General features: G+C 41.3%; 1 protein-coding gene across 3 annotated transcripts in view; it reads right to left on the bottom strand.

Annotated features, from left to right (window-relative positions):
* The window catches only part of SYT9 (synaptotagmin 9), a 72174-nt gene extending 48041 nt beyond the window's left edge, over positions 1 to 24133 (bottom strand). For all 3 annotated transcript variants that reach the window (XM_037403089.1, XM_037403088.1, XM_037403091.1), the window contains exon 1: positions 23735 to 24133. In XM_037403089.1, the coding sequence (XP_037258986.1) occupies positions 23735 to 23882 (148 nt within the window). In that variant the 5' untranslated portion in view covers positions 23883 to 24133. The remainder of the gene's footprint in view (positions 1 to 23734) is intronic.
* Positions 24134 to 24977: the final 844 nt, after the last annotated feature.

Here is a 24977-nt window from a genome sequence, read left to right on the forward strand (position 1 = left end):
TGTTGAGCTATAATAGATTAAAAAAAAAAAGAAAAATTCAAGAAGTTAATCAATCAGAACAGCGCATTTCAGCATCAGTGAAGTAACCATGGGATTGCTACTCTCCAAAATCTAGCTGTCAGAGTTCACAGATGTGATATAAAATGTTGCCAGTGACTGGTGATTAATGTGCCCTTAAATTCCTTGGGTAAAATTGGACAGAGTTATACCTGGAGAAACATGGCCCTACCACATGGTCAAAGGAGCATGCTCAACAAATCAGTTACTGTGAAAGGTCAGGAGTTTCTGAGAACCTGTTAGATTCACAGGGAAAACAAATATTTAGGAGGAGAAAGGTGGGGGACAAGGCACAAAGAAGAAAGCTTGCTATAACCTGTTGTGCTGCTAACGACAGAATTTGCCAGTCCCTCTTGTACCTTCCTGTTAGCAGTACCCATAGCTGTATGCTACAGAAACAATCAGATTATAATAAAACATAAATGCCAAAGAACAATATCAATAACTAGTTCATTAAGGCTAGAAATTCTGGGAACTGTTGAGACTAAGATGTTTCAGATTTTAAGGAAAACAGCTTATTTTTCCCTTGCACCTATATGTAAAAACAGAGACATTTTTTAACAAACACAACCCTTCAGAAAGGCCTGCGCAGTCAGAAGTTAATTTGTTTTGCATTCATCTTGACATAAAGGTCAAGTTACTAACACTTCAGCATTTCAGGGGTTTAAGGCTGATAGTAACTTAACTGAATACATTAGCTTTGCATCTGTCTGGAAGTTTCAAAAGCTGCAAGGGGCCTCATGGTGCATTTTGCACCTAAGAAAAGCAGGAAGTGGTTTTATTTTAGATATTTAAGAAACACGATGAGCCTTTTTATGCAAATAAGGAAACATCTACTTGTGAATACTGGAAACCCTGAGGTCAGTGGAACAATCAGAAGCTCTTACACTTCATACAAGCCATTTATAGCAATGACTGCCTGTTGAACCCTATTTACTAGTATCAACCACTGCAAAGAAGTATGTTAATTCAATGCATCTAAGATTGTCCAGCAAATACAAAATCAACAGTTAATATTTTAAAAACGTCCCAAAGATTTTGATCTATTCCCCTCAATGATAAGTTCATTAAAGTTCATACATTCCATTTTTCAAACACTGCAGGCTCGGACAGATGGCTCCAGACTGATTTACATTGTTTTGTATGTTCAGAGGTTTCTGCTCTGCTTTCTGTTCTCCCTCACTTCATCCCTCCTGTCCGACACACACACTCACACATGTACATCCTAAGTCTAAAATATATCAGCATAGGTGGAAAGCTAAGATTCTGAAGTATATATTACATTGGTAGAAAATGACCACTGACATAAGCTTAATATATCATACTGCCTCTAGGGCTCTGATGTTTTAAAAAATTACTGAGCTCTGACGAGTAAAATAGATATCGAGGGGAACAACAACTCTCAGATCTGTAAGGCTGGAGCCACAGTTTACTGTAGGGACCTTGATCCCTTTTGAGTGACTGTGTGAGAAAGCATTGCCAAATGCAAGCTTCTCTCCTTGATCATACAGGTCACCATCCCTGGAGGCATTTAAGACATGTAGATGTGGTGCTTAGGGACATGGTTTAGCAGTGAACTTGGTGCTGCTGGGGTAACAGTTGGACTGGATGATCTTAAGGGACTTTTCCAACCTAAATGATTCTATTCCATGAATCTATGAAAAAGTCATCAGTTGATGACTCATCACTGTGACCCCAGAATTACAAAAATAAATCTTCTGTGCACTTACGATACCCTGATTTTTAATAGCAGCTACATACAGGCTTAGTGTATGCCCAAGACTGTAACTATTCAGGAATGATTAAGATAAGGGGTCGTCTGACACCTTTCTTGTCGAAGTCTTTAGACTGCCTCTCTGATGCATGATGTAGTCATCATTCCTGTCCATCAACTAGCAGTATGCCTCCCACCCTCTTGGATGATGACAAGAACGTCCAGTCAAAATAAATAGTTTCCTTCAGTAATTTCAAATATCATGTGAATGGGTAAAGAAATGTAAATCCAGATTTTTAAGAGAAAGAAGCAATTTAAAAGATTTTAAAGAGAAATTTGCAAGCTTTTTTCAGATTTTTTCTTTATTTAACAGCTTTAACCATTTATCTCAGACATAAACAACAACTTTCTGTCTTTATTTAACTAATCAGTTATGTTGCCATTGTTGATAGGATGAGTAAATTATTTTTTAAAAAAAAATCAAGGTTTATTCATGAAAGCATTAGAGTTTTCCATGTTTTCTTTCTGAGTGTCTGGATATACACGCTTAAAACCATTGGGAGTAAATCTGGATCTGAAAAATGTTAATGGAATGTAAACAGTGCAACAAATGTGTTTAGAAACCCTAATGGATATCTGAAGAATGGTTTGTAGTTTTTTCTACCCACATTACCAAGTAGCTTGTAGAACAAAGCTGTTAAATTATCACAATGATTAAACTGTTTATCACCTAAGTAGCTTTTCCCCTCCTTCTATAAATGTCAAGGTTATTTAAATGTCTTTTTACAAATAGGCAATAGAAACCAAGATACAGCATAGTTGCTTAAGGTGAAATTGGGTAAATCTGTTGAAAAGTTAAAAATGGAACCTGGATCTTCTCACTTCTAATTTTGTGTATAGCAACTTTCCAGATACTTCTAGTGAAACAATATGAAATTATTAGTGAAACAAAGTAGAAAGGTGAAACTATTAATGAAACTAAATAGAAAGAATGCAGAGTTTAAGAAGCATTGCTTAGCACACAAGCAAGATTTTGACCACCAACCAGATGGTATAGCTTTTTCAAATAATCTAGTCATAAATGAGTTAGTTAAATAACTGAGTTCAGAGAAAGCTGTCATCTCTCCAAATGTACCTGCTTTCTGTGAGACAGTAGGCATATTGCCAACATGTAAAGTACAACTGACACAATGAACAGACCTTTGCAGAAAGGAAGTGATACAGACAATTGAAAAGCCATGTCACCATACTCTCCAGCATAAAGAGACTGCTAAACATCAATTCTTAGGTTGTAAAACAAAATAATCTCTTTTTTCAGAGTAGGTCCCAAAAAGCCTGAAATACCACAAAACCCAATTACAATCAATATCTGTAATAAAACCCCAAAACATAAGTTTTGATAGATGTAACAGTGCTGGAAGATCTAAGCAGAAAATCCAAACAGTGGTATTTATGTACACTCTTTAATGATTCCTACAGTAAAGATTTGCAGTAGTCTTAGAATCATAGAATGATTTGGGTTGGAAGGGACCTTAAAGATCACCTAGTCCCAACCCCCTGTCATGGGCAGGGACACCTTCCACTACACCAGGCTGCTCCAAGCCCCATCCAGCCTGGCCTTGAGCACTGCCAGGGATGGGGCATCCACAGCTTCTCTAGGAAACCTGTGCCAGTGTCAAACCACCCTCACAATGAAGAATTTTTTTTTTTAATATCTAATCTATATCTACTTTCTTTCAGTTCAAAGCCATTCCCCCTTTTTTTATCACTACACGCCCTTCAAAAAGCCCCTCTCCAGCTTTCCTGTAGTCCCCCTTTAGGTACTGGAAGCTGCTGTAAGGTCTCCCTGGAGCCTCTTCTCCAGGCTGAACAACCCAACTCTCTCAGCCTGTCTTCATAGAAGAGGTGCTTCTGATGATCAGCCCTCTGATCACCTTTGTGGCCTCCTCTGGACTCACTCCAAAACATCCGTGTCCTTCTTATGCTGGGGGCCCCAGACCTGAGCACAGTACTCCAGGGGGCTTTCATGAGAGCAGAGTAGAGGAGCAGAATCACCTCCTTTGACCTGCTGGCTACACTTCTTTTGATGCAGCCCAGGATATGGCTGACTTTCTGGGCTGCAAACACACATTGCTGGGCCATGTTTAGCTTCTTGTCAGCCAACACCCTCAAGTCCTTCTCCTCAGGGCTGCTCTCAATCCATTCTCTGCCCAGCCTGTGTTTGTGCTTGGGATTGCCCTGACCCACATGCAGGACCTTGCACTTGGCTTTGTTGAACTTCATATGGTTTGCATGGGCCCACCTCTCCAGCCTGTCAAGGCATCCCTTCCTATCAGCATGTCAACTGCACCACACAGCTTGGTGTTGTCAGCAAACTTGCTGAGGGTGCACTCAACCCCAGTGTCCATGTTGCTGACAAAGATGTTAAACGGCACCCTTCCCCTGAGGAACGCAACTCATCACTGGTCTCCACTTGGACATTGAGCAGTTGACTGCAACTCTTTGGGTGAGACCATCCAGCCAATTCCCTATCTGTCTAATCCATGTGTCTCCAGTTTAGAGGCAAGGACGTCATGTGAGGCAGGGTCAAATGCTTTGCACAAGTCCAGGTAGATGACGTCAGTTGCTCCTCACTCATCCACCAACACTGTAACCCTGTTGTAGAAGGCCACCAAATCTGTCAGACACGATTTGCCCTTAGTGAAGCCATGCTGGCTGTCACCAATAACCTCCTTATTTTCCATGTGCCTTAGCATAGTTTCCAGGAGGATCTGCTCCATGATCTTGCTGGGCACAGAGGTAGAGGTAAGGCTGACCACCCTGTAGTTCTCCAGGTCTTCTTTATTTCCCTTTTTAAAAACGGGATCTATGTTTCCCCTCTTCCAGTCTGTAGGAACTTCATTGAACTGCCACAGCTTCTCAAATATGATGGATAGTGGCTTAGCAACTTCATCCGCCAGTCCCTCAGGACCTGTGGATGTACCTCATCAGGTCCCATGGACTTGTGCACCTTCAGGTTCCTTAGATGATCTCGAACCTGATCCTCTCCTACAGCAGGCGGTTCTTCATTCTTCCAGTCCCTGCCTTTGCCTTCTGCGACTTGAGTGGCGTGGCTGGAGCACTTGCCAGTAAAGACTGAGGCAAAAAGTCACTGAATACCTCAGCCTTCTCCATCTCCTGGGTGACTGGGTCTCCTGTTTCCTTCTGGAGAGGGCCCACATTTCCCCTAGTCTTCCTTTTATCACCAATGTACCTATAGAAGCTTTTCTTGTTGCCTTTGATGTCCCTGGACAGATTTAATTCCATCAGGGCTTTAGCTTTCCTAACCTGATCCCTGGCTGCTTGGACAACTTCTCTGTACTCCTCCCAGGCCACCTGCTCTTGCTTCCACCCTCTGTAGCTTCCTTTTTGTGTCCGAGTTTGTTCAAAAGCTCCCTACTCATCCATGGAGGCCTACTGGCGCTTTTCCCTCCCTGTGTGCTCTCCTGCACCAGCCACCACCCTGCGCCCTGGCTGCCCGTCCTGGTCATAGTGCTCCCGTATGGGAGCTTCCATATGGGTTTTCCATACCCCATGTAATATATGCTGTCTTGCAATATGTACGTGGGCATGTAATTGCTGTCACAGTTAATAGCCTCTTTTAACTTGGGATTCTGCAGATTTAAATCTTGTTATGCTTTCTTCTAAAGCAAACTCTGCAATATTTCTTTTATAATCTTTTATTATCAAAACACCATTCTACATATTATATAAGAACTTTAATCTGATAATTAATTGAATGGAGAATAGCAAAATAATTAACTGGATTAAAAGTAAGCTCTAAAATAGTTTGAATGTGCTTCAAATCAGTCCATGATATTTAGGCTTGTCTTTGCACTTGCAGTAGGTAAAATAAATTCAATCAAATAGTCTCTTGTTTTCATCCTGCATTCTGATAGAAGATATTTCTAATATTTTAGATGTACAATTATTGTAATTATTTATCATATTCAGACTGTTGGAGAGATTTTGTGCTTGCAGCAAGTAGAATCTACACTCTCATTCTACTGGATTTGCATTTTCTTTAATTAAGTTAATTTAGCTAGATCCGTATCTTATCTCCTGAAATTATTTTCTCCAGAAAAATTTGAACAGCTAGTTTCTTAATATGAGGAACTAAAGAGTATCCTCTGCTTTAACAAGTACAGCAAGGAAACATCAATAGCTGTTCCTTGAACAATCCACTATGAAATGAAAAGAGCAGGTGCTGTCAGTCTAAACTTGAAAAACAGACCTGTGCCCCAACATCCAAACCCTGGGTGATACCAGGGGACAATGTAATTTTCCATCCTTGTGAAGGAAAATTTCCTGTCCTTTATCTGTATGAAGGGCTTCACTTCTGCTGTCCTAGACTGCTGCTTGGCAAACCACTTTCTTTTATTGAGGTTTCTAGACAGTCCATGTTAATTCCAGATCTTTGGCTGTTTAAATAGAAAATATTGCCAGGCTAAATGAGCAGATGAATTCATGTGAGCAGTTCAGTGCTTCTTCTACTTTGTAAACTAGAATATGCGGAGGAAACCTATTCCTTTCAAGAATTACTGGACAGTTCCATATGCAGAAAACAATTGCCCTGTCTTACAGACAGCAGAACAATTTGTTTCAGCATCTTTAGCTGGAGTCTTCCTAAATAACATAGGATGTGTCCACATTAGTGTTTTAGCATTGGAGGAGGGAGAGGGAAGGATTCTTTTTGCCACAGTTTTGCCTTGAACCTATACTTGCAGCCTGGCAGCACTCGCTTGGGTGAGACACACCGCTGGTGGCTCTGTTTGAAGTAGTTTTCCTCCTGGTGGAACCAAGGCTGAAGGAACTCCGGGGTTCAGCAATGTGGATGCAGGGTCCTCCTGCAATTAGTGCCCTAGGCTTGTCTGATGCGTGCCTTGAACTGGCTACTGGCTCAAGTTTCACTGCTGGCAGCAGCACAACAGGGACATTCAGTCCTATAACCAGAACGGTGTGCAGCAAATAACTCCTCTCGCTGTGCCACACAAGTTGGTAATTGTAGATTTACCTGTTCTGTCTTCATACACAAGTTACTCTCCCTGAAGTTAGTGAGATTTCAAGGTCAGGAGGACTATGAGTTTGGAACATGACCTACGTTAATTTTTTTTTTTTCTATGCTGAAAAAAATCCCTCACCACAATGATCCTCTTACTTTGAACTGTATTTTTGTAAGCAATTAAACTCCCCAGGTTTGAGATCCAAACAATAAAACAATAATGTATTGGGCACTTTAGAATAAATACAGTATAGCTATTACAGTTAATTGCATATGAGATTCTCAATGAGACCTAGGATAAAACAAAGGTGACAAGCAATTTCCTAGACTGCATTCTCAGCGCCAACACCAATTACGACATTCGAAATCCTGTAAACATTAATAGTAATTAGTGAGCTATGTGTCACTGTGCTTCTTTGACTGATGTCCAGCATGTACTGTCTTGTTGTGTTTAGCTACAGGGAAGACTTACTAACAAATCTTTTAAGAGACAGTCTGCAGCATACATTTGTAGAGGGAGAACAAAATATCCACATATATATATATACAAACTGCTGCTGCTGCTGCCGCCAGCACCTTGAGCATGTTTAGGCCAGCCTCTGGATGTCATTGATAGCATAAATATGGAATAATAATTAATTACTAGGCAATGCTAACTAAACCAGAATGAAGCTGCGTTTATAGCAGTGAGCTTATTCAATTTGGCTCACTATTAGATGATGTTAGCACCAGGGGATTACAAAGCCCTTCAGGGGTTATTCTGCAGTGAAATACCACCAGTTGCATAGTATCTTACTTCTTCTAAAACATAATTTCAAATGTATAAGGTTCACTCAAGCAATAAATAAGAAAAAGAGGATAAACAACCTTACCAGAGAGAGAAATTATAATCATGGTATACAACATAGGTTTTTTTAAGACTAGTTCAGTTACAGTCAGTGATATACCCTCCATGTTATACACTAGTCTCTCCAGGTGGGTGTATGTAAACAAATGGGATGTAGAGAAGGGACCATCAGCTTTGCAACGGTTTTCTTGCAGACTTACAGCTGCTCTTCCTCAGGCCTGTTCCAAGGGGAGAACAACTGCTTTCCTTACCTCCCTCTCAGAATTACAATGAGAGTGTAAAGAAGAAAATGTTGGCAGCAGCCCCTTGTTCCCAGAAACCATAATACCACAGCAGTGGGATACTTAAGAAAAGTGTGGAAACACTGAGCCACAGCTTTCATGTCTTCTCTCCTCCCCCAGGATTTGCTCAGCTGGATTGCTCTCAGATCTGGGGAATTCCTTGCGTTTTGAAGAATTCTGCTCCTTCTAAAGGAAAAAAACAGACACACACAATAGAATAAACTGATGGTAAATGTCTAGCCACTGTTTTTGCATCTTCTGGTTGCCACATTTTTTATTCTTGCCCAGAAAATAATGGAACTAAAAATAGTAAGGGGGGTTTCTTCTCAGCTTCCCAGAGACAGCTACCACCCACTTCCCTTGCTAACTGGAATGTGCTGATGGGATGTGATAATTTTTCAGCTACTTCAGATGAATGATTTTAGGATAGTTATTTTGAACACTTGGCACTTTTTTGTCATCCAACATTCTTAGGTAGATAAGTCACCCACCAGTTTCTACTGCTTATCCTGGTCCATTATGCCCCCCCCCAAATAAATGACGAAAATGAGATTAAAAAAAAATAATCACAGTTCTGATAGTTTGACTATATTATGAAAAAATATAGCTAAAACTGTATTACCTGAACATTTTCTTAAATCTTCTCTTTAGAATCAGGTGCTCGTATACATCCTTCTCTCAGGAAATGTCTGTGATCCTGTTTCCTTTAAATTAACACTAATCCCACCACTGGGTTGACATTTAACAACCTATATTTGCCTTACTAAGTTAGCAAAGATTACTTTTCACACTGTAAATTTCTAACTTCTGCTGACAGTGCATAGCATTGAGGAGGAAATTGATCACGTCCTTATATTTTTAAAAAAGAATCTGTTAATTCTTGTAATTATGTTTTTTATAGCATACATTTATTATTCCAGTACAGCAAAACGAAATAAATGAGATAAGGTCATTTCAAATGGATCGCTATAATACTGGGATAAGTATTTTGAACAGAAGCAGTCATTTATTATTTTATGTAACCACAAACCGTAAGGCTTGGATGTAAAAAAAATACATGAAGGGGTTATATATCCAATTCCCATTCAGCTTCAGTGGGGTACAGTAGCTTCACTCGTGTATTTCTTTGAAAATTTTGTTCTTAGAGGTTGAGTGAAAGTAGTACTACAGAGGTCATGAGATCACATTTAGTGGCTCTGGTTTAGCAGCTTTTAAATCTGACTGACAGCAGGATTACGCTTTGCCCCAAAATTATAGAAACTCAGATGAATATAGGAAAAAGGAATCATTTTTTGAATGACTAAAGTGTGAATGTTAAGAAAAGAGAAAATTTATCACTCGTAAGTGTAGAATTTCATTCACTTAAGAAAAAAACTGACAAAAAAAAAGAAGAAAAAGGGAAGGGGAAAAGGAAGAAGAAGGGAAAAGGACCATGCACGTAATAGCTGCATGTTCCAAACTTCCAGACTTGCGCAAGTCAGGCTGTTAGTGGGTTGCTGAGTAGAGTTACCTCACTGTTGAACACTTTCTCTAGAGGACTTCGATGTACCGGGTGGGTGATTCATTTTATAAGTTTCCTAAACATGGGCAAAACATACACACTGAGGTATACTGAAATTAATAAACAAATATACATCCTCAATATCAAGTAAATTGAGTCAGTAAAAATACAGTTTAATCCCAAGCGTCTGTGTGTGTATGTGGCAAAGGGGAGAAGGGGAGCATGTTAAAAAGGCCTCTCCCTCCAAGAAACATACTTTGTATTGTGCATTGCTGCTACAACTATGTGCTCAGGATTGCCATTATCATAGTCCTTTCAGTTTCCGTCTCAAACAGTATCATGCAGAGATGTGCATTTGCAATCCAGCCCAGGCTGTAAAAGCAAATGTTTGAACTCCTATGCTGAAAAAGGAGCACTAAACAGCAAAATGATGGGATACACCAAAGATAACTAGAAGTTACCCTGTTAGTACTGTTGCACAGTCAGATGCAGGCTAGAGTGTGGAGTGGGATTTACGTTTGAAAACATAAATCCAAGCTTGCAAACAGCTATCATGAATAAATTCCATGGTAAACATTCAGATTAAGCCCAGCACAGAAATAGACATATTGAAATCTTCCTTAGGCTTTTATTTATTCCTATTTGAATGTGTATTCTATCAAATCTCTGCCTCTCAATTATGGCTTCCTTGCTGATAACAGAGGCACATTTCTATTTGCTAACCTACACAGGAGGAAAACATATTCTTTTTATTATTTATAAGAGTAAAGTGCTGAGAGGCCCCAACAAAGCAGAGGCTCTTGTTGCCTGTTCACTATGAAAATAGAGCACGCTGTATTCAGAAAGGCTACTTTCCACTTAAGTCGTGGGCCCACTGTTTTCTCTTGGCTGCTTTTTAGGCAGTTTTCTGCTCAGTGCTTTACTGACATCACACTTGAGACGTGCCCTGCTTTCTCTGCTGATTACAGACAGGGGATTAGCTAGGATTTTAACTGAATATCAGTACTGAAAAAGCAACTGAAGGAGCAGGGGAAAAGCAGCACTGAGAGATTTCTCCGAGATCACACCCCAAGTGACTGGCACAGTTAAAGAAAAGAGCCTTAGTTTTCACAGTCCCCAACTAATAATCTATTCCAGCCAACTAAACCATGCTACTGTCTCTAAACACCATCCCTGCATCAAACAAGTTTGTATCAACATATTGTAGAGTAATATCTGATTCAGAGGATTTACAACCAGACATCTCCTATGCCAATTTGTATGTTCACAGTCCTCCTTAGCTAGGGCTAAGTCCTCCCATTACCTTGAACCAAGTGTGTCAGCATCGTTCCTTTCACTGAATTCCTGAGTCAGGAAATGCTCTGTAAAAGCTTGCTTTTTTCCCTTTTTTTCCCCCAAAGATTAATGGGTAAGAGAATATCCAACAGTCAGGTTGTTAAACTCAACAATATTAATATTTATCTCAGAAGTACTTAAGGACCTGGCCTCTATCTGTTGTCATTTAGTGGGAACAGTACTGCTTGAAACCTTGTAAAGGGGGTCTTTCCTTGTTAATCATGGGTAGCTATGCAACATTTCCGTATCTAACATTTTTTCTACTCCTGTCCTAAGAAAACTGGTTTTATTTATTGGTAACATCTCAGATTTAATAACCCTGCCATGTGTGTGCTATTTACAATTAATCCAAGTTCTTATGTGAATATCCACTTTGAGGTGATGTTTCTTTTAACATCAATGATGTTATGATTGCAATAAATACACTGGGATGGCTGCCAACCATGGTTCAAACTATTGGGGCTGCTACAGAAAAGTAAGGATTGCTCCTCTTTTACAGCTTAGGGTGTTTTATACTGTTGAAGTCCAAAGACTTGTGTATTTCCCAGATGCGGCTGACTGTTTTATCTGTCATGCATTCCACTACACTCCTTTACTGATTGTTTCACTGCATCTAGTTTGCTCATATATCTTTGAGATAGCATTTTAAGGCACTAATCTTACAGCTTTCTGATCCATCTTGCTTACTGAGAAAATAAAAAGGGATTTTTACATGGTAAACATACTAGGTCTTGATGCAGCAGTGATGACTGGAGAGAGGAAAACAGCAGAGAATGGAGGGACTGCACCGTTTCTTTGCTCCTCCATCTCCCATACAGCATACATCATACTAGATGCTGTTAACAGGGTTGGGGAGAAGAAACAGAGAATGGAGAGAGAAAAGTGAAGGGAAGGGAGAGGGCTGAACTTCTCTCTATACACTGTTAAATTTACCCTTTGCAAAAATATCGCACAAAGTCAGCAAGACCATCCAGAGAGGAAATCCATTGTGGGAAACAATTAGGGATGCTGCCCAAGAGAACAGGGCCTGGCAAAATAAAAGGCAGTACTGATTTGGGGGTTTGAATCCTCCAGTTCCCCTCCTCCCTGGTTCTCATGATTCTGAATGAAACATTAATACCGCTTCAGATGCTTCTTCCCTCCAAGGCCAATCAGCTGCTCGGCAGGGCGTGAAGCGCTTGTTCATTTGAACAGCTAACGAGGGAGTGGAAGGACAGAGCTAATTTTAAGGCTTTTCCAGCACTGCTGAAGCTCACATTTGCCTTGACACACAGGGAATGACCTGAAGAGCTGCTCTCCACTTAGGAGTAAGAGAAGTGGTGCTGTATTAAATCTGCATAAACAAGCCTGACTTGTCAAAAGAGGTAATTTTTCACAATACGACAATAAACATAGTTTTAAGATTGGACTAGACACCTCGTCCTGCTTAGTACCATGGCAACAACTACCACTGGAAATCCTCCTTATAAAGAGGGGTACAGAAAAAAAGGAGGCAGAACAGTCAAACCACAGAAAATGTCAAATCACAAGACTTCCATTTTAACAAAATTCCTGTTCCTTCCTCTCTTGGTGCACTGAGCCTTTAGGATGAGAAGTGAATTCTGAGACTGAATTTTTCATGTTCTTGAAGGTGAAAAATTGCTTCCCTCCAATTTGGGAAGGAAAAAAAATTGAGGTGGCTGAAGGTATTGCTGGTTCTGTTGCTATTAAGGTCTGTTCTGATTTCCAGCACACACACACACCCCCCCCCCAAAAAAAAAGAAAAGAAGAAAGAAAAATACATCAGAGGAAGAAAGAGCAGTTCTTGTTCACAGTGCTGGGTCTCACTTGTACCACTACACCACAGAAGGACAGATACAGTAATTACAATCAAATTTGTCTGACAAAGCTATACCTGTGCACTGCACTGCTATTTTGGGCACTGCTTTTAGCTATTTCATCAACACTGGCTCAGCAGCAGTACGAAAGAAGTCATCTTGACTAGGCAAATCACTCCTTATAACATAACGACAACAGAACAAGAGACAGGTAGAGAATGAATAAGGTAGGGAGGAACAAGACATGAACTTGAGAATGAGAGCAGATCTAAAAGCGTTACACCTTCTGCAGTTAAGAGAAGCTGGCAGGAACAGTGATGCCGCTGCACAGGAAAGAGCCGAGGTGGCAGGTTTTCCTTATTAGATCAAGCCATGATGGCCAAGCTTTCTCCTTCCTGCTTAGCCACAGCCCTACCATCAGTGTCAAATCATGCTTTCTCAGGCAGGCTTACCAAACTTTGAACCCTCAAAACCCCCGAGAAAACCCACCCAAACCAACAAAAAAAAGCAATAAGCATCTGATGGGACCCCAAGACAGGCAGAGCATTCAGACAGATCTGCTTTTATCTTTTTTCTATGGTATACTCTCCAAAGAAGCTCAAAAGTCTTTTAAATTCAGAAAAATGCCAAATTTCAGTATAATATAAAATAGAAATATAACTTCTTGCAACAGAAGTATAACAAGATATATCCACAACTTTTCCTGTCTACTATGCCCCTGTAGGCAGGTCCTCAAAATCCCAGGTTTCCACTCGGTTAACTCAAATTTCCGAGTGACAGCAAATCTGCTTGGAGCGTTTTGGTCTCTTAGGAACATGAGTGCTGTCTGCCTCTTCTAAGTCTTGGCCCCCTGTTCTGCTCCTCACATCCACCTCCTGAGCAACACAAGCAGCACGGCTGTACCATGAGGTATCACCCCTCTTTCTTTGTGGAACCGCTATAAATTTAGAACAAAAAAATCAAATGAAAAAAAAAGTTTGCCAGCTAAACCTAATTTCTGGTCTCTTTTTTCTTTGTTTTGGTTTTGGTTTTTTTTCTTTTGACTCATTAATCATCCATAGTATTTGTCAATTTAAAAAAAAGAGAGAGAAAAAATAAAAGTTTTAAATCAGTCTTTTGTTACCGTGGATGCCTTAGTGGCATCTGCAGAAACAGGAGCCTTTCTTGATGGCATGATCTACTGCAGAAAAGAGGACAGTTATAGAATTAAACAAAATTGGAGCTATTAGTTTAGATTTGTGTCTTATATTACCCGAAGCAAATCGGTAAAGCTTAAAAAACCAGGACTGATAACAGAATTTTCTGTTCAGAGCTTTCCATATTTTTTTAAGCAATACCAGTTCTGTTTTCTCTTGTATTTGGTTGCTAATGGACCTAAAAGCTCTTTTCAGCAGGTAAGACTTGCCGTAATGGCACTGCTAGATATCCTGCATCAGTGCTACTATGGGGAATAGAACAGCACTCAGCAAGGACCAACTCAATACCTGTTTTGTTTCCCTGTAGCCAGACTCAGGAAACACTGTCTTCCTTGTGCAGAGAGACCTTAGCATAATGAATACTTGAGATCACCCTATTTATGGTAGGCTTCCCCAAAAAAGAATTACTAGGCATTAATTTTGTTCGTTAAACTTCTCTAGGGGAAAAAAATAATAAAAACCCTTCTCTTTTAAATGGGTAAAACATCTGCTACAAATGGAAACACCTCATAAGACTGTTGGTCTCGTTGATCATCTTCTGATTAGCATTGTACATTCCTTTCTATATATTATAGCACAAGATATATATATTTATATAGTTACCAAATTACAAGTTGTAATTATTTATATTTACAATATTATAGATGTGAGAAACACCTTTTCTAATATCTTAGTATGTATTAGTGAAACCATTAACTCCAAAGGCATGAGCCTCTTGCAAACTGCAAAATAAGTAAAAAGTTTTAAAAGGGAACTCTAAAGTGAACTTGATATAGCTGTGGCCAGATTCTCCATGAGATAATCTGTGTGTAACATGGGTCAAACATTATACATTCATTAAGCAGCAATACAATTACATTCTGAAATTACACTAAATGTGAGGAGGAAACAAACCATACTGTTGAGGTCAGAGATTTAAAATAGAGATGAATTAAAAATATTAGAAATATGGGCAGTAAACAAAATGAGATGCTGCTTGAGAAACGGACTGGGAACACCCAGATGAAACAACATCTGAGACACAGGCATATACACACACAATCTAGAAAATGCACAGAGAAACCAGACACATAGTAACCTGGGCAGGATTGAAGAAGACTTGTTTACAAGAAGAAACTTTAAAAGATAAATATTTACTGTTTTGTATGCGCACAAAAAAGGTCCATTGCATGGGGAAAGGAAATATTTGGGGAGTTTCACAGACAATAAGATAGAATAAAGAAATTTTGAACAAACTTCCTGATGGAAACATAGCAAACTGAGGAAACTATTTCCAAGGCAAGTCAGTAAGGCTTCCTTTTTGTGTGCCTGTAAAACTAAACTGGAGAAAAAATAAAAAGTCAGAAAGTATACTAGAAGGAACGATCCTATTTCAAATCTAATTATTACTTTACATGCCCTTCGAAAGTTTTAAGTCCAAAATCATTACTGCCTGACTTTTTTGTTAGTATGGTGGAATTACTTCAATAATCTAAAAGCTTTTTCTGACAGATTATATATTCTTGGACTCTTCCAACGTTTATCTTTGGTAGATAACACGTCAACTGTAAGTTGGCTCAAGACATACAGACACATATGCCAGTTTCAACTGCATCCACTGTATTTCTGAATTCCAACTAACCATGGGAAGTATATAAGATAAAATCCTGTAGCATATGTGTCTGCCAGGGGAAGCCAAACTGATGTTACTTGGCTAATAAATGCCTAAAATAAAATAAAAAATGCAGCTGAACATATTGAGCAACTTAAATCACACAAGATTCAGTGTGATTACAATAGCTAATGTAACAAATGTGCAAACCACCAGCTGTTATACATAACATTTTCTCTATGTGACAGAATTTGTTCTGTACTCTCCAAATAAATACTTAACAGTACTACAGAACACACAGAAAAGATTTATTCTGTGAAATGATGAACTTTAGGAATTACAGATTCTATAAGTTTCAACTGACCGCATTTTTTTGAAAAGTCCTTCCATCTGTAATTAACTATTCTAAATTCTTATCCCTTGAACTAAAAATTATGTTAGCAATATGAAAGGGACATAAAGCTTTAGACCAAAATAATCTCTTTTTATCTCTGTGGTCTAAGTAAAGCCACAGAAGAGCTTAAATTAATGACAAATCATAGCAAAAGATGTACAATACAATGTTTTTAAATACAGCTTTGCACTAAATCAACAATGGTCATTATTTTCAGCAGGGGGAAAAATAAAACCTAGAAATGTGGTTTTAAACATACATACCTAAACTGCAGTTTATGTTCAGCCTCTGCTTATAACACAAGAAAGATGCTATAGTGCTACACAGCCTCAAGACTGAATTTAACTGGATCTGCTGTTATGACAGCAATAATTTTGGACTTATATTTCTAGGTCTCTGAATTGTCAGTGTAATTAAACTCTCACAAATTGGTTTGGAAAGGAAATTTCCAGAAAGCTATCTGGGGGAACATGTGGCCGATCATTTGTACTTGGGTCACTAAATGTGTGGATCATACAAAATCGTAACAATTCAGAATTCTACCAGTACTGAAAAACGGCATTATTACAAGCCAGGTTCATGGTTTTTTTAGGAATTAACGACCCATAAATCCATTACAGTAACACCTCTACTTAAGTGATCAGAGCTTGGTGTCTCCAAACATAAACTGTTGCCTGAGCAAAGCTCATGGATATTTCTTTGGAAACTGTAACTAGCAAATTCTTCCCCCTGTCCGTCCGTCCTGTCCCCCCCTTCCCCCCCCATCTAGGAGGAACGTGCAAATCCCATTGAAATAAGGGTTATGACAAAGGTAATGATAAAGTTTTAGTGGTGAGCACAGTTGTATGTACAAGGGCTAAATTTAGCCTACTGTTTTTCATGAGCAAAACTGGCATTTAAGATGAGATATTAGGTGTAAGAGAGACTGTATGCTATTTAGCTATTCTAATTTTCAAAAGGTTGATGCTTTTGTCATTACTCTTTAGGTTATTTTCAATGATATGTATTTTTGTTACTCACAGTTCAAAATAACCATTTTATTTAATGTTCACCACACATTTGGAAAAGCCTTGCATAAACTGTGGGGCAACTGTAGACTTAACTGACTTCTAATTCAATTGGTGTGCTATTCTAACTTTTGGGATTACTTCACAAATCTGCTTGCAATGACTTCAGTAAATAAGGTGTTTATATATATACGCACATACAATGAGTATAGTATACGAGTAAACATACTTTTTTCATTAAAAACAAAGGGGTATAGCTGGCATCAGTCTATTTAACACAAGCATAACACAATGTTATGCTATAGTTTCAGTGCATTAGTGCATACTGTAAACAACAGACTTGGGTATAATTTGCACATAGGTGAAGAAGCAAAACCAAAATGAAAGCCCCAGAAGGCTCTTGCTTTCCACACCTATACTGAATATGGATGCAGAGGCCAAGAAGGGCTAGAAGCCACCTTCCTCTTGTCTTTTTCTTATACAGTAAAACTTGCTCTTCTTCCCCCAATGTCCAAGAGCAGCTACAGGACAGCAGTGGCACAAGTCTTGGTCAGAGGGTCTACAAAAAACCTGCTCATGTTTGTCTTGTCAAGTTAGAGGAGAGTACTACTACACTGAAGTTGCTTTGCACTACTGACAAATATAAATTGATTTCAGTAGCGTAAGGATCTGTCCTTTCATGTTTGAATAGTATTTAATATGACATTGCTCCAACCTGATCCAAGCTCAAGATCAGTTTTATTGTAAGAATGATCTTTGTAGTCTTCCTTTTCTCTGGTTCTGAAGTGTAAATTATAACTTAAACATCTATACATCTAAACATCTAAAAATCTATTCTAAGAAAAAGTTATACGCAGCTATAGTAAAGCAAAATCTTTAATTTAAATCAATTTAATTAGAGCTTCAAACTGTTAAGCACACAAGGTAGTCCCTTTTCTTTGGATAGAATTTGTTCTTTTCTATACTTTGTTATTAGTTTTGGTAACTTTGTAATAAGTTTAGTTATCAGTTTAAAACAAACTTCCCAGGAAAAAGCAATGCTAAACTCACTATGACAGCAAAATCTCTGAGAGGCTGTTTGTTTAAAGGGTATTAAACTAGCAGAGCATCTTAGAATACAAGGAACAGGAACTAATTACTTTTGCCTTCTGCAAACTTGTTCCTGCCTTTTCAAAACAGAAAAAAATTACATATTTTTAATCTAAAATACATAACATCACTGTATTTTTTACAACTCTTGAAAGAGCACTTTGGTTCTTGAAACCCAAAGAACCTGAGCTTCACACTTCTTCAGTCATTTGATATCATGTCAGTGAACACGATTCATACTTGTCCTCTGTTCCTCTGTCTTGCAAAGAGTTTTGCACTAGCATGACATACAGAATACTATCAATTTGGACTGGCAGCGTTTCACATTCATTTTGCAGGAGTAACACAAAATTAAAAATACAGAAAGCAATGGCTCATAATGAGTAAAATAAAAATAAAAAACATAGTGAAAGTAGTTTCACCCACTCAAATATTTTTGTCTTCACAACTTGTAAATGTTTTTCGCATTTATCTAGATAAATCTAGATGTGCTTAGCATCTTGATGAAACTCTGCAGCATGGTATGTCCCTGGAAGTTTGGTGTGTGTGTGTGAGAGAGAGAGACAGAGATATAAAAATTAGTAAGTCATTTGAGTTACAAAAATTTAAAAAAAAAACTCTTAAGAAACAAGACTGCTTTCTGAAGATGGGGTTTGTTTTTAAACTCAGTGCTGAACTAAAGGGAAGCTTGCTGAGATAGTACTATTTAATTGCGAGTATTTGCTTCCTCGGGAGTGACCAGTCTATTGCCATGGTACTCCCCACAGAAAACCTCGGCGCTCACATTCCACCAGTGGGCTGGGAGCCACAGTTATGCCAGTCAGGCCTGTTTTGTTTCTTCGTGCTTTTCTCTTTCCTGAAGTTGAAAGTATACATTAAAAATAAAGTACTGATTAATAAGATTCTTAAATTCTACTGCAAGGTCATTACTGCACCTTCTCATACATTGCATTTTCAATAGTCATCACATTTACATGCCCACATTTTTTAGTTTCTTGATTGTCAACTACCTTTACCTCCATAAAGTACTAAAATCTGACTTTGTCACTGTACACTATTGATCTCATATTTATGATCTGTAGCATACTTTATGCCTAATGGCCATCACTATACCCACAATATTCACCGTGTATTCTGTTCTAGCATCTAGTAGTCAATTTTAAAGCACATGATTCAGAATAGTTTAAGGCCTTACTGGCTTATTCTCAAGATCTGCAATCCAACACAAGAGAAATGGAGAGCAAACTTTCCTTTTTATTTCTATTCATTTTTCTGCTATGAAATTAATGGAAATTCATTATGATTAATGGCCTAGACTTTTTTTTTTTTATATCCCTTACCTTCGTAAGAATCTTTTTTTATCCAGTCCTCAGGGTCATAACAACTTCCTCTGACCTTTTTAAATTTTTTATTCCAAGTTTTCAAGGGTTGCATACTTTCTAACTAGAGGAAGAAAAATCAGTCTGTAGAATGTACTAAGGAGATGAAGTTTTGTGCAAGGCAGTCTCAGTGTGCAACTCTTATACTTTTCCTTTATAGGACTTAATTTTACTGATACTCAGCAAATGCCAGCAAACACAGCTATGCATTAGGCACTTTGTTGCTACACCTAGCAGTCACTGGAAGGTATGCAGGCAGCACAAGTTGCTGCAAAGTTGGCAAAGTACTACAACAAAAGGCAGTGCAGAAATTCATCCAGTCTACAAAGAACAATGTCAGCCTACCACTGCCATCTCTGGGAAGCTGGTTCTTTAAAAACAGATTCAGTACAGAATAACAACAAAAATAATCCCCAAAAGGCCCAGAATCACCTGCACCCAAGAGCTACAACAACAACTAGCAGCAAAAGCTTTGAGGTTGATTTCTGAAATTTCTGAAATGCAACTCTAAAGCAGTGAAATCGGCTCTGATGGAAGTGTAATTCACAGTCACGTACCAGTTAAACCAAGAACAGGGCACTAGCTCCAGCCACCAAAATACTTTCTTCTGCTCTTCCACACCAAACTCTTAAATATCCTAAATCAAAACCATGTAACTCTTCCTTCTGACACCACCCCTCCACCCCCACCCAAATGTCCATCTATTAAAAAGTCCAAAGCCACATGTACCATACACTCTTTCAGGCAGGCTGGATTCATGCCACACCGTTTTTCAGTTGCAAAGTTGCAAGGTCAATCTGTTAGGGGAACAGTCCACAAGGAAGTGCAACATTTTTGGTCCAAGTTCCCCTTTCAGTGGTCAGCCTCTCCAGTAAGATTTTCTGCCTTCATTTTTTTTATTTGGTGGTGGGGTTTTTTGTTGTTGTTTTGGTTTTTTTCTGGGGGGTGTGTGCTTTGGGGGAATTTTTGTTTTGTTTTGTTTCGTTTTTCTACACACGTCAGCACGATTCTTCTAGTCAAGCAACTCTTATTCCTAATCTACAATATTTCCTTTATCTGGTGTCATGGGGTGGTATTACATGATCTTGAGTGATCATTTTCAAATGACCATATGACTAACATGGGTTTCACTTGAATACCTCTAAGAGGCCCATATGACTGTCCCTTATGAATATATTACATACTTGGTGTGCTAAGACTTAGCAATTTACCCTCATAAGCCCCTTCTATGATACAGGAATATTACCAACATTTTACAAATAGGGAATGGAGAAATGGAACAGGAAAAGATCCATCTTATTAAGGTATCTAAATGCTTAAGGATGCCTATTGGGATTTTCAAGGGTACTCTCTGACATACAATTCATATTAACTAATTGATGATTTTTCACTAAATGCCTAATTGGCATTTTTATTTTCTGAAAACCTTTAAAATCTGATTCACCCATGTCACCCTTTAAATCCAGCAGACCAGTATGTTAAACCTGGAACTCATTAGTCCTTAACTTATGCTCTAAGCACTGTGGAGTACTTCTCATAATAGGGCAAATTACTTGAAAAATAAAGATGCTGTGCATACCACAAGTATCTAGTCCCCTCCTGTCCCCTTTCTCCTGCCCTCCCAGTTTAAGTCACGCACCAATACTCAAGACAGCAGGGAGCCATACAACCAACTGCATCAGATGTCAGGCAAGAAACGAGTGGGTCTCTGGGGATCTGGCTGCTCAGTGCTGGGACTGAGGGGCACCAGGAGGTTGAGCTTGTAGACAAACCCCAATATCAGGCTCAGCAACCCTTCAGCTCGCTCCCTCCCTCATTAGGGTTTGAATTTTCCAGTAACTTCTGCACCTGTACAGCCCCTCTACCACTCATATAATGGAGCCAACGTACGTGAGTGGCTCAAATGAAACATGCTGTAAAATCATCTGCATCCACCATGTAGTTGGGTTTAGGCAAGTAGCAACTTCATTGCAGAAAAACTGCTATAAGCATGGGCAAATGTTTTAATTCCCATGCAAAAGCTAATAATGTATGTTTTCTAGCTGCACTTTTCTCTAACAGCTGTACACATTTTTAGATAGCTCTTTCAGCTGGCCTAAGAGGAAGTTACTCGGTTTGGCTAAGGCACATCACCTTCACATGGCGGGGGGGGAAGTTACAACAAGGATAGCTTCCATCTTTTTCTGCACGGGTTTTCTTCACACTGCTATGTTTAGATGACTAGTGGCTGGAAAGTGAATGGATCAGCTGTCAGGGCTTTTTACATTTTGCCATTGTTAAGTCAATGAAACTCACTATGTAAATCAAGCTGGATTTGGTCAATGTGCTAACCTTTGATTGTAAAACATATTACTTCTTTCTGGAAGTCACGTATACCATCACATGCCAGGACTAGCTAAACAAACCACACGGGCAGCCAGTTTATTGGGGCAGTAAATGCATTTGAATCAAAGAAATATAAGAAAAGATAAGTTAATAAGTTCCTGACGTTGCTACTCTACAGAAGTGGTTTCCAAGTCAGGGCTTATGGATAACATGTTGCCTGCTAGACCCTCTGAGACTGGCTGCAGCTGCAAAAAATAAAAATGTTAAAATTGAGGCCAATGGGAAGATGCTGCCTGCAGCATAATTGCTCACTGTTGCTGCACATTGGCTGGCAAAGGTTAGGGACCGCTGCTCTGTGTAATTGAGCAGGTTTGTAACAATACCGGGAGGCTGTTGTATAATACCGGTTTAAGCAAAAGAGGTAGAAATAAATACAGACTTTATTTTTTTTATATGTCTTTAGGTAAAGATGATAAATTTTTACTGAGCACACCATGTTTCAAAAATGCTCCCAAACAGATGCTAGGTACACTTTTTGCCCAAGGCTGATGGAAAAAAAAGCAGGTAGCTTCTGAAAGAAATCTGAAAAGCTGTTATCCAAGTAGCTGAGGTTAAAGTCTCCACATGTATTTCATGTAATTTAGTATTCAGAGTGAGTACTGATTTAAGTAGGCATTTTTGGAATCATCACCTGATATACAAATACGTGATTGATCCCTTGGTAAATGAAAATTACAGAAAATCACAGGTGTCTGTCACCAAAATTACTGCTTATATGAACAAAGCAATTAAATCTGCCTACATGAACAAAACAATTAAATTTGCCTAATTTTAAAGAATCCTTATCAAACATTGCATAAATCACTTTAATCTGAATATTTTTGAGTGAGAAGCCAGAATGGCTGCAAATGGCTTTAGATACAAGCGAACTGAATGTCAGAAAATTCCTTACTCATTCATTGTGATAGCAGACCTTTTTTCCCCATTTTTGTTTTATTTATTTCTTGGTTTTACTTGTTTTCTGCAGGACTTTTAGTATATCCAAGTGCTTGTCAGGAAGTTGCAGTGTTACTTCAGATTCACCAAATTACAGAAACATATTTCACAACAGTGTCATTAGACTGCCCTATGCTAAGTGGACTGATTTATTTTACGGAATATTAAAGACATTGATACTGTGCTGTGATGATCAGCTAATCTAACAGCCAGGCTTTCCAGTACTGCAAACGTTTATCGACTTCTCTTTTAACTCTCTAAATTTCTCCCCATACCAAGCAAACTCAACTTGACGGTGTAAAAAATGAATATAATAAACTCTTACTTCAAATTGCAATTTGCCGTTCCCTTACGGCCAGGGATGTACGGAACGGAACGAAACGAAGCTTTCAGCGTTCCCGTGAGGGAGGGCTCAGCTGCCTTATTAAAAGGCTTCCTTACGTTAAAGTTTGTAAGTCAGTGGTATGCCAAGGTATGGAAAGGCAACCCCAGTGCAGGCACACACACACGCAGCCAGCCTGTGAGCACCCTGTCGGACGCACAGCACCCACCTGCTACAGACACGCGAGAAATGGACTTTTTAGCTTGGGAAACACAGAAGCGCAAAGTTAGGCTTCACGGGTGGGTGCTGCGTTTAAACTGAGGACACACACACACACACACACACACCACCCCCGCCTTTGCACTTAAGGATGGCGAGGGCCCCCGGAGCACCGGCGCTGCCCCCGGTCTTGCGGGGCGGCCGCGGGGCCCGGCGGTGCGGAGCGGAACGGTGCGGAGCGGTGCGGAGCGGAGCGGAGCGCCGGGGCCGCGCCGGGGCCGCCCGCGGGAGAAAGTTGCCGCCCGGCCGCGCTCGGGCACTCGGCGCCGGCCCGCGGCGGTCGCTGCCACAGGCGGCGTGTGCACCCCCCGCGCTGCGCCCGCTGCTGCCGTGTCCCCGGTACGGGCGGCCGGCGGCCGTGTGTCCTCCCCCGGCCAGACCGGGGCCAATGCACCCCCCCACCGCGGGTCCCCCCGCACCTCGGGGCGGCCCCCGCCGTGCCGGCAGGCCTCGCCCCGCCGCAGCCGGCCTCCGAGGGATGCTCGGGGATGCTCAGCCGCCTCCGGTAGCCAAAGCACCGGGGAGGCCGCCGGCGCCCGCGCTCCTAACGGCGGCGGCCGTACCTGAGTCGGTGAGGCGGGGCCGGGCTCTGTCCCGCAGGTAGTAGATGAAATCCCGGCAGTTCTCGTTCTCCACCGCCCCGACGGAGCACAGCTCGGCCAGCAGCTGCAGCGCTTTCTGGCAGATCTCGTCCTCCCTGTCGCCGGGCATCGCCCCGCAGCATCCTCGGGAGCGGAGCGGAGCCCTGCGGTCAGGCGCCGCGCCGCTGCCCGCCGCCCGCCTGCAGCCGCCCGCGCCGCCGGGCCGCCGCCCGCATCCTCCGCCAGCGGCGCCCGCCCCGCCGGGCCGGGCCGGGCCGCCCCCGCTGCCGGCTTCGTCCCGCCGCCTCCCGCGCCGCCGGCGGGGGCGGGGGTCCCACCAGTTGAGCGCGGGGGCGGGAGGGCCGGCGCCGCGGCCGCCTGGCGCAGCCCCCCCCCCGGCGGCAGCGGGCGGGTGTCCGCCGTGCCTCCGCCCGCCCGGGCCGGCCGCCGCCCCCCAGGGCAGGGGCTGCCCCCGGCCCCCCCGGGGACCCGGCCGAGCCCCCCCCCCTCCCCGGGCCGAGCCTCTGGGCCGCGGCCGCGAACTTCAGAGGCGGCAGCGGCGGCGGGGAAGGATGGTGCTGAGCGCGGGTCCTGATGGGCAGCGCCCCGGCCGCCGTCCCCCCATCACCGGCCAGGCCGAGGCGTCCGCTTGGTGCCAGCAGAGTGTCGGTGCCGTGCGCGCTGTGCCTCGGTGCCTACCCCTACCAGAAATGATGCTGTTCGCCCGGTTAATTGACTTGAAATTATCTGTTATAAATAATGCGTGCCCTCGCTGCCTGAGCCTAGCCGGGGGGTGGATGCTGGAAATTTACTCCGGGCACAACAACGTTCTTCAGCCGGCTCCTTTTGGCCCGGGCCGGGGCTTAGAAAGGGTTAAAGTACCGGTGAGCAGCCTCAGGCCCCCCAGCCCCAGCCCCGGCCCAGGGTCAGCAGGATTAGTGCTGCGGAGGCGCGGAGCTGTCTGCCATTGAGCGCGTGTTTATCCTGACGAGTGGGAGATTTGTGAGGTGCTGCTTCGCTTCCTGGGTTCGTAGGCAGCGAGGCTGGTGGGTGTCATGGGGGGAAAAGCTGAGAGCTGGCTGCTCCATTTAACTTAATTTTTTTTTCTCTTTCTCCCTTTTATAATAGTTTAAGCGAATATCAGAGGCCATGATGAGCTTGGAAAGTTCAGACCAGTGTGGATGTTCAGTCTGCTGTTTAAAGACTGGTGATAACGGCTCTAGAA

Source organism: Falco rusticolus, chromosome 10 (assembly GCF_015220075.1).
Source record: "Falco rusticolus isolate bFalRus1 chromosome 10, bFalRus1.pri, whole genome shotgun sequence".
Classification (NCBI taxonomy): domain Eukaryota; kingdom Metazoa; phylum Chordata; class Aves; order Falconiformes; family Falconidae; genus Falco; species Falco rusticolus.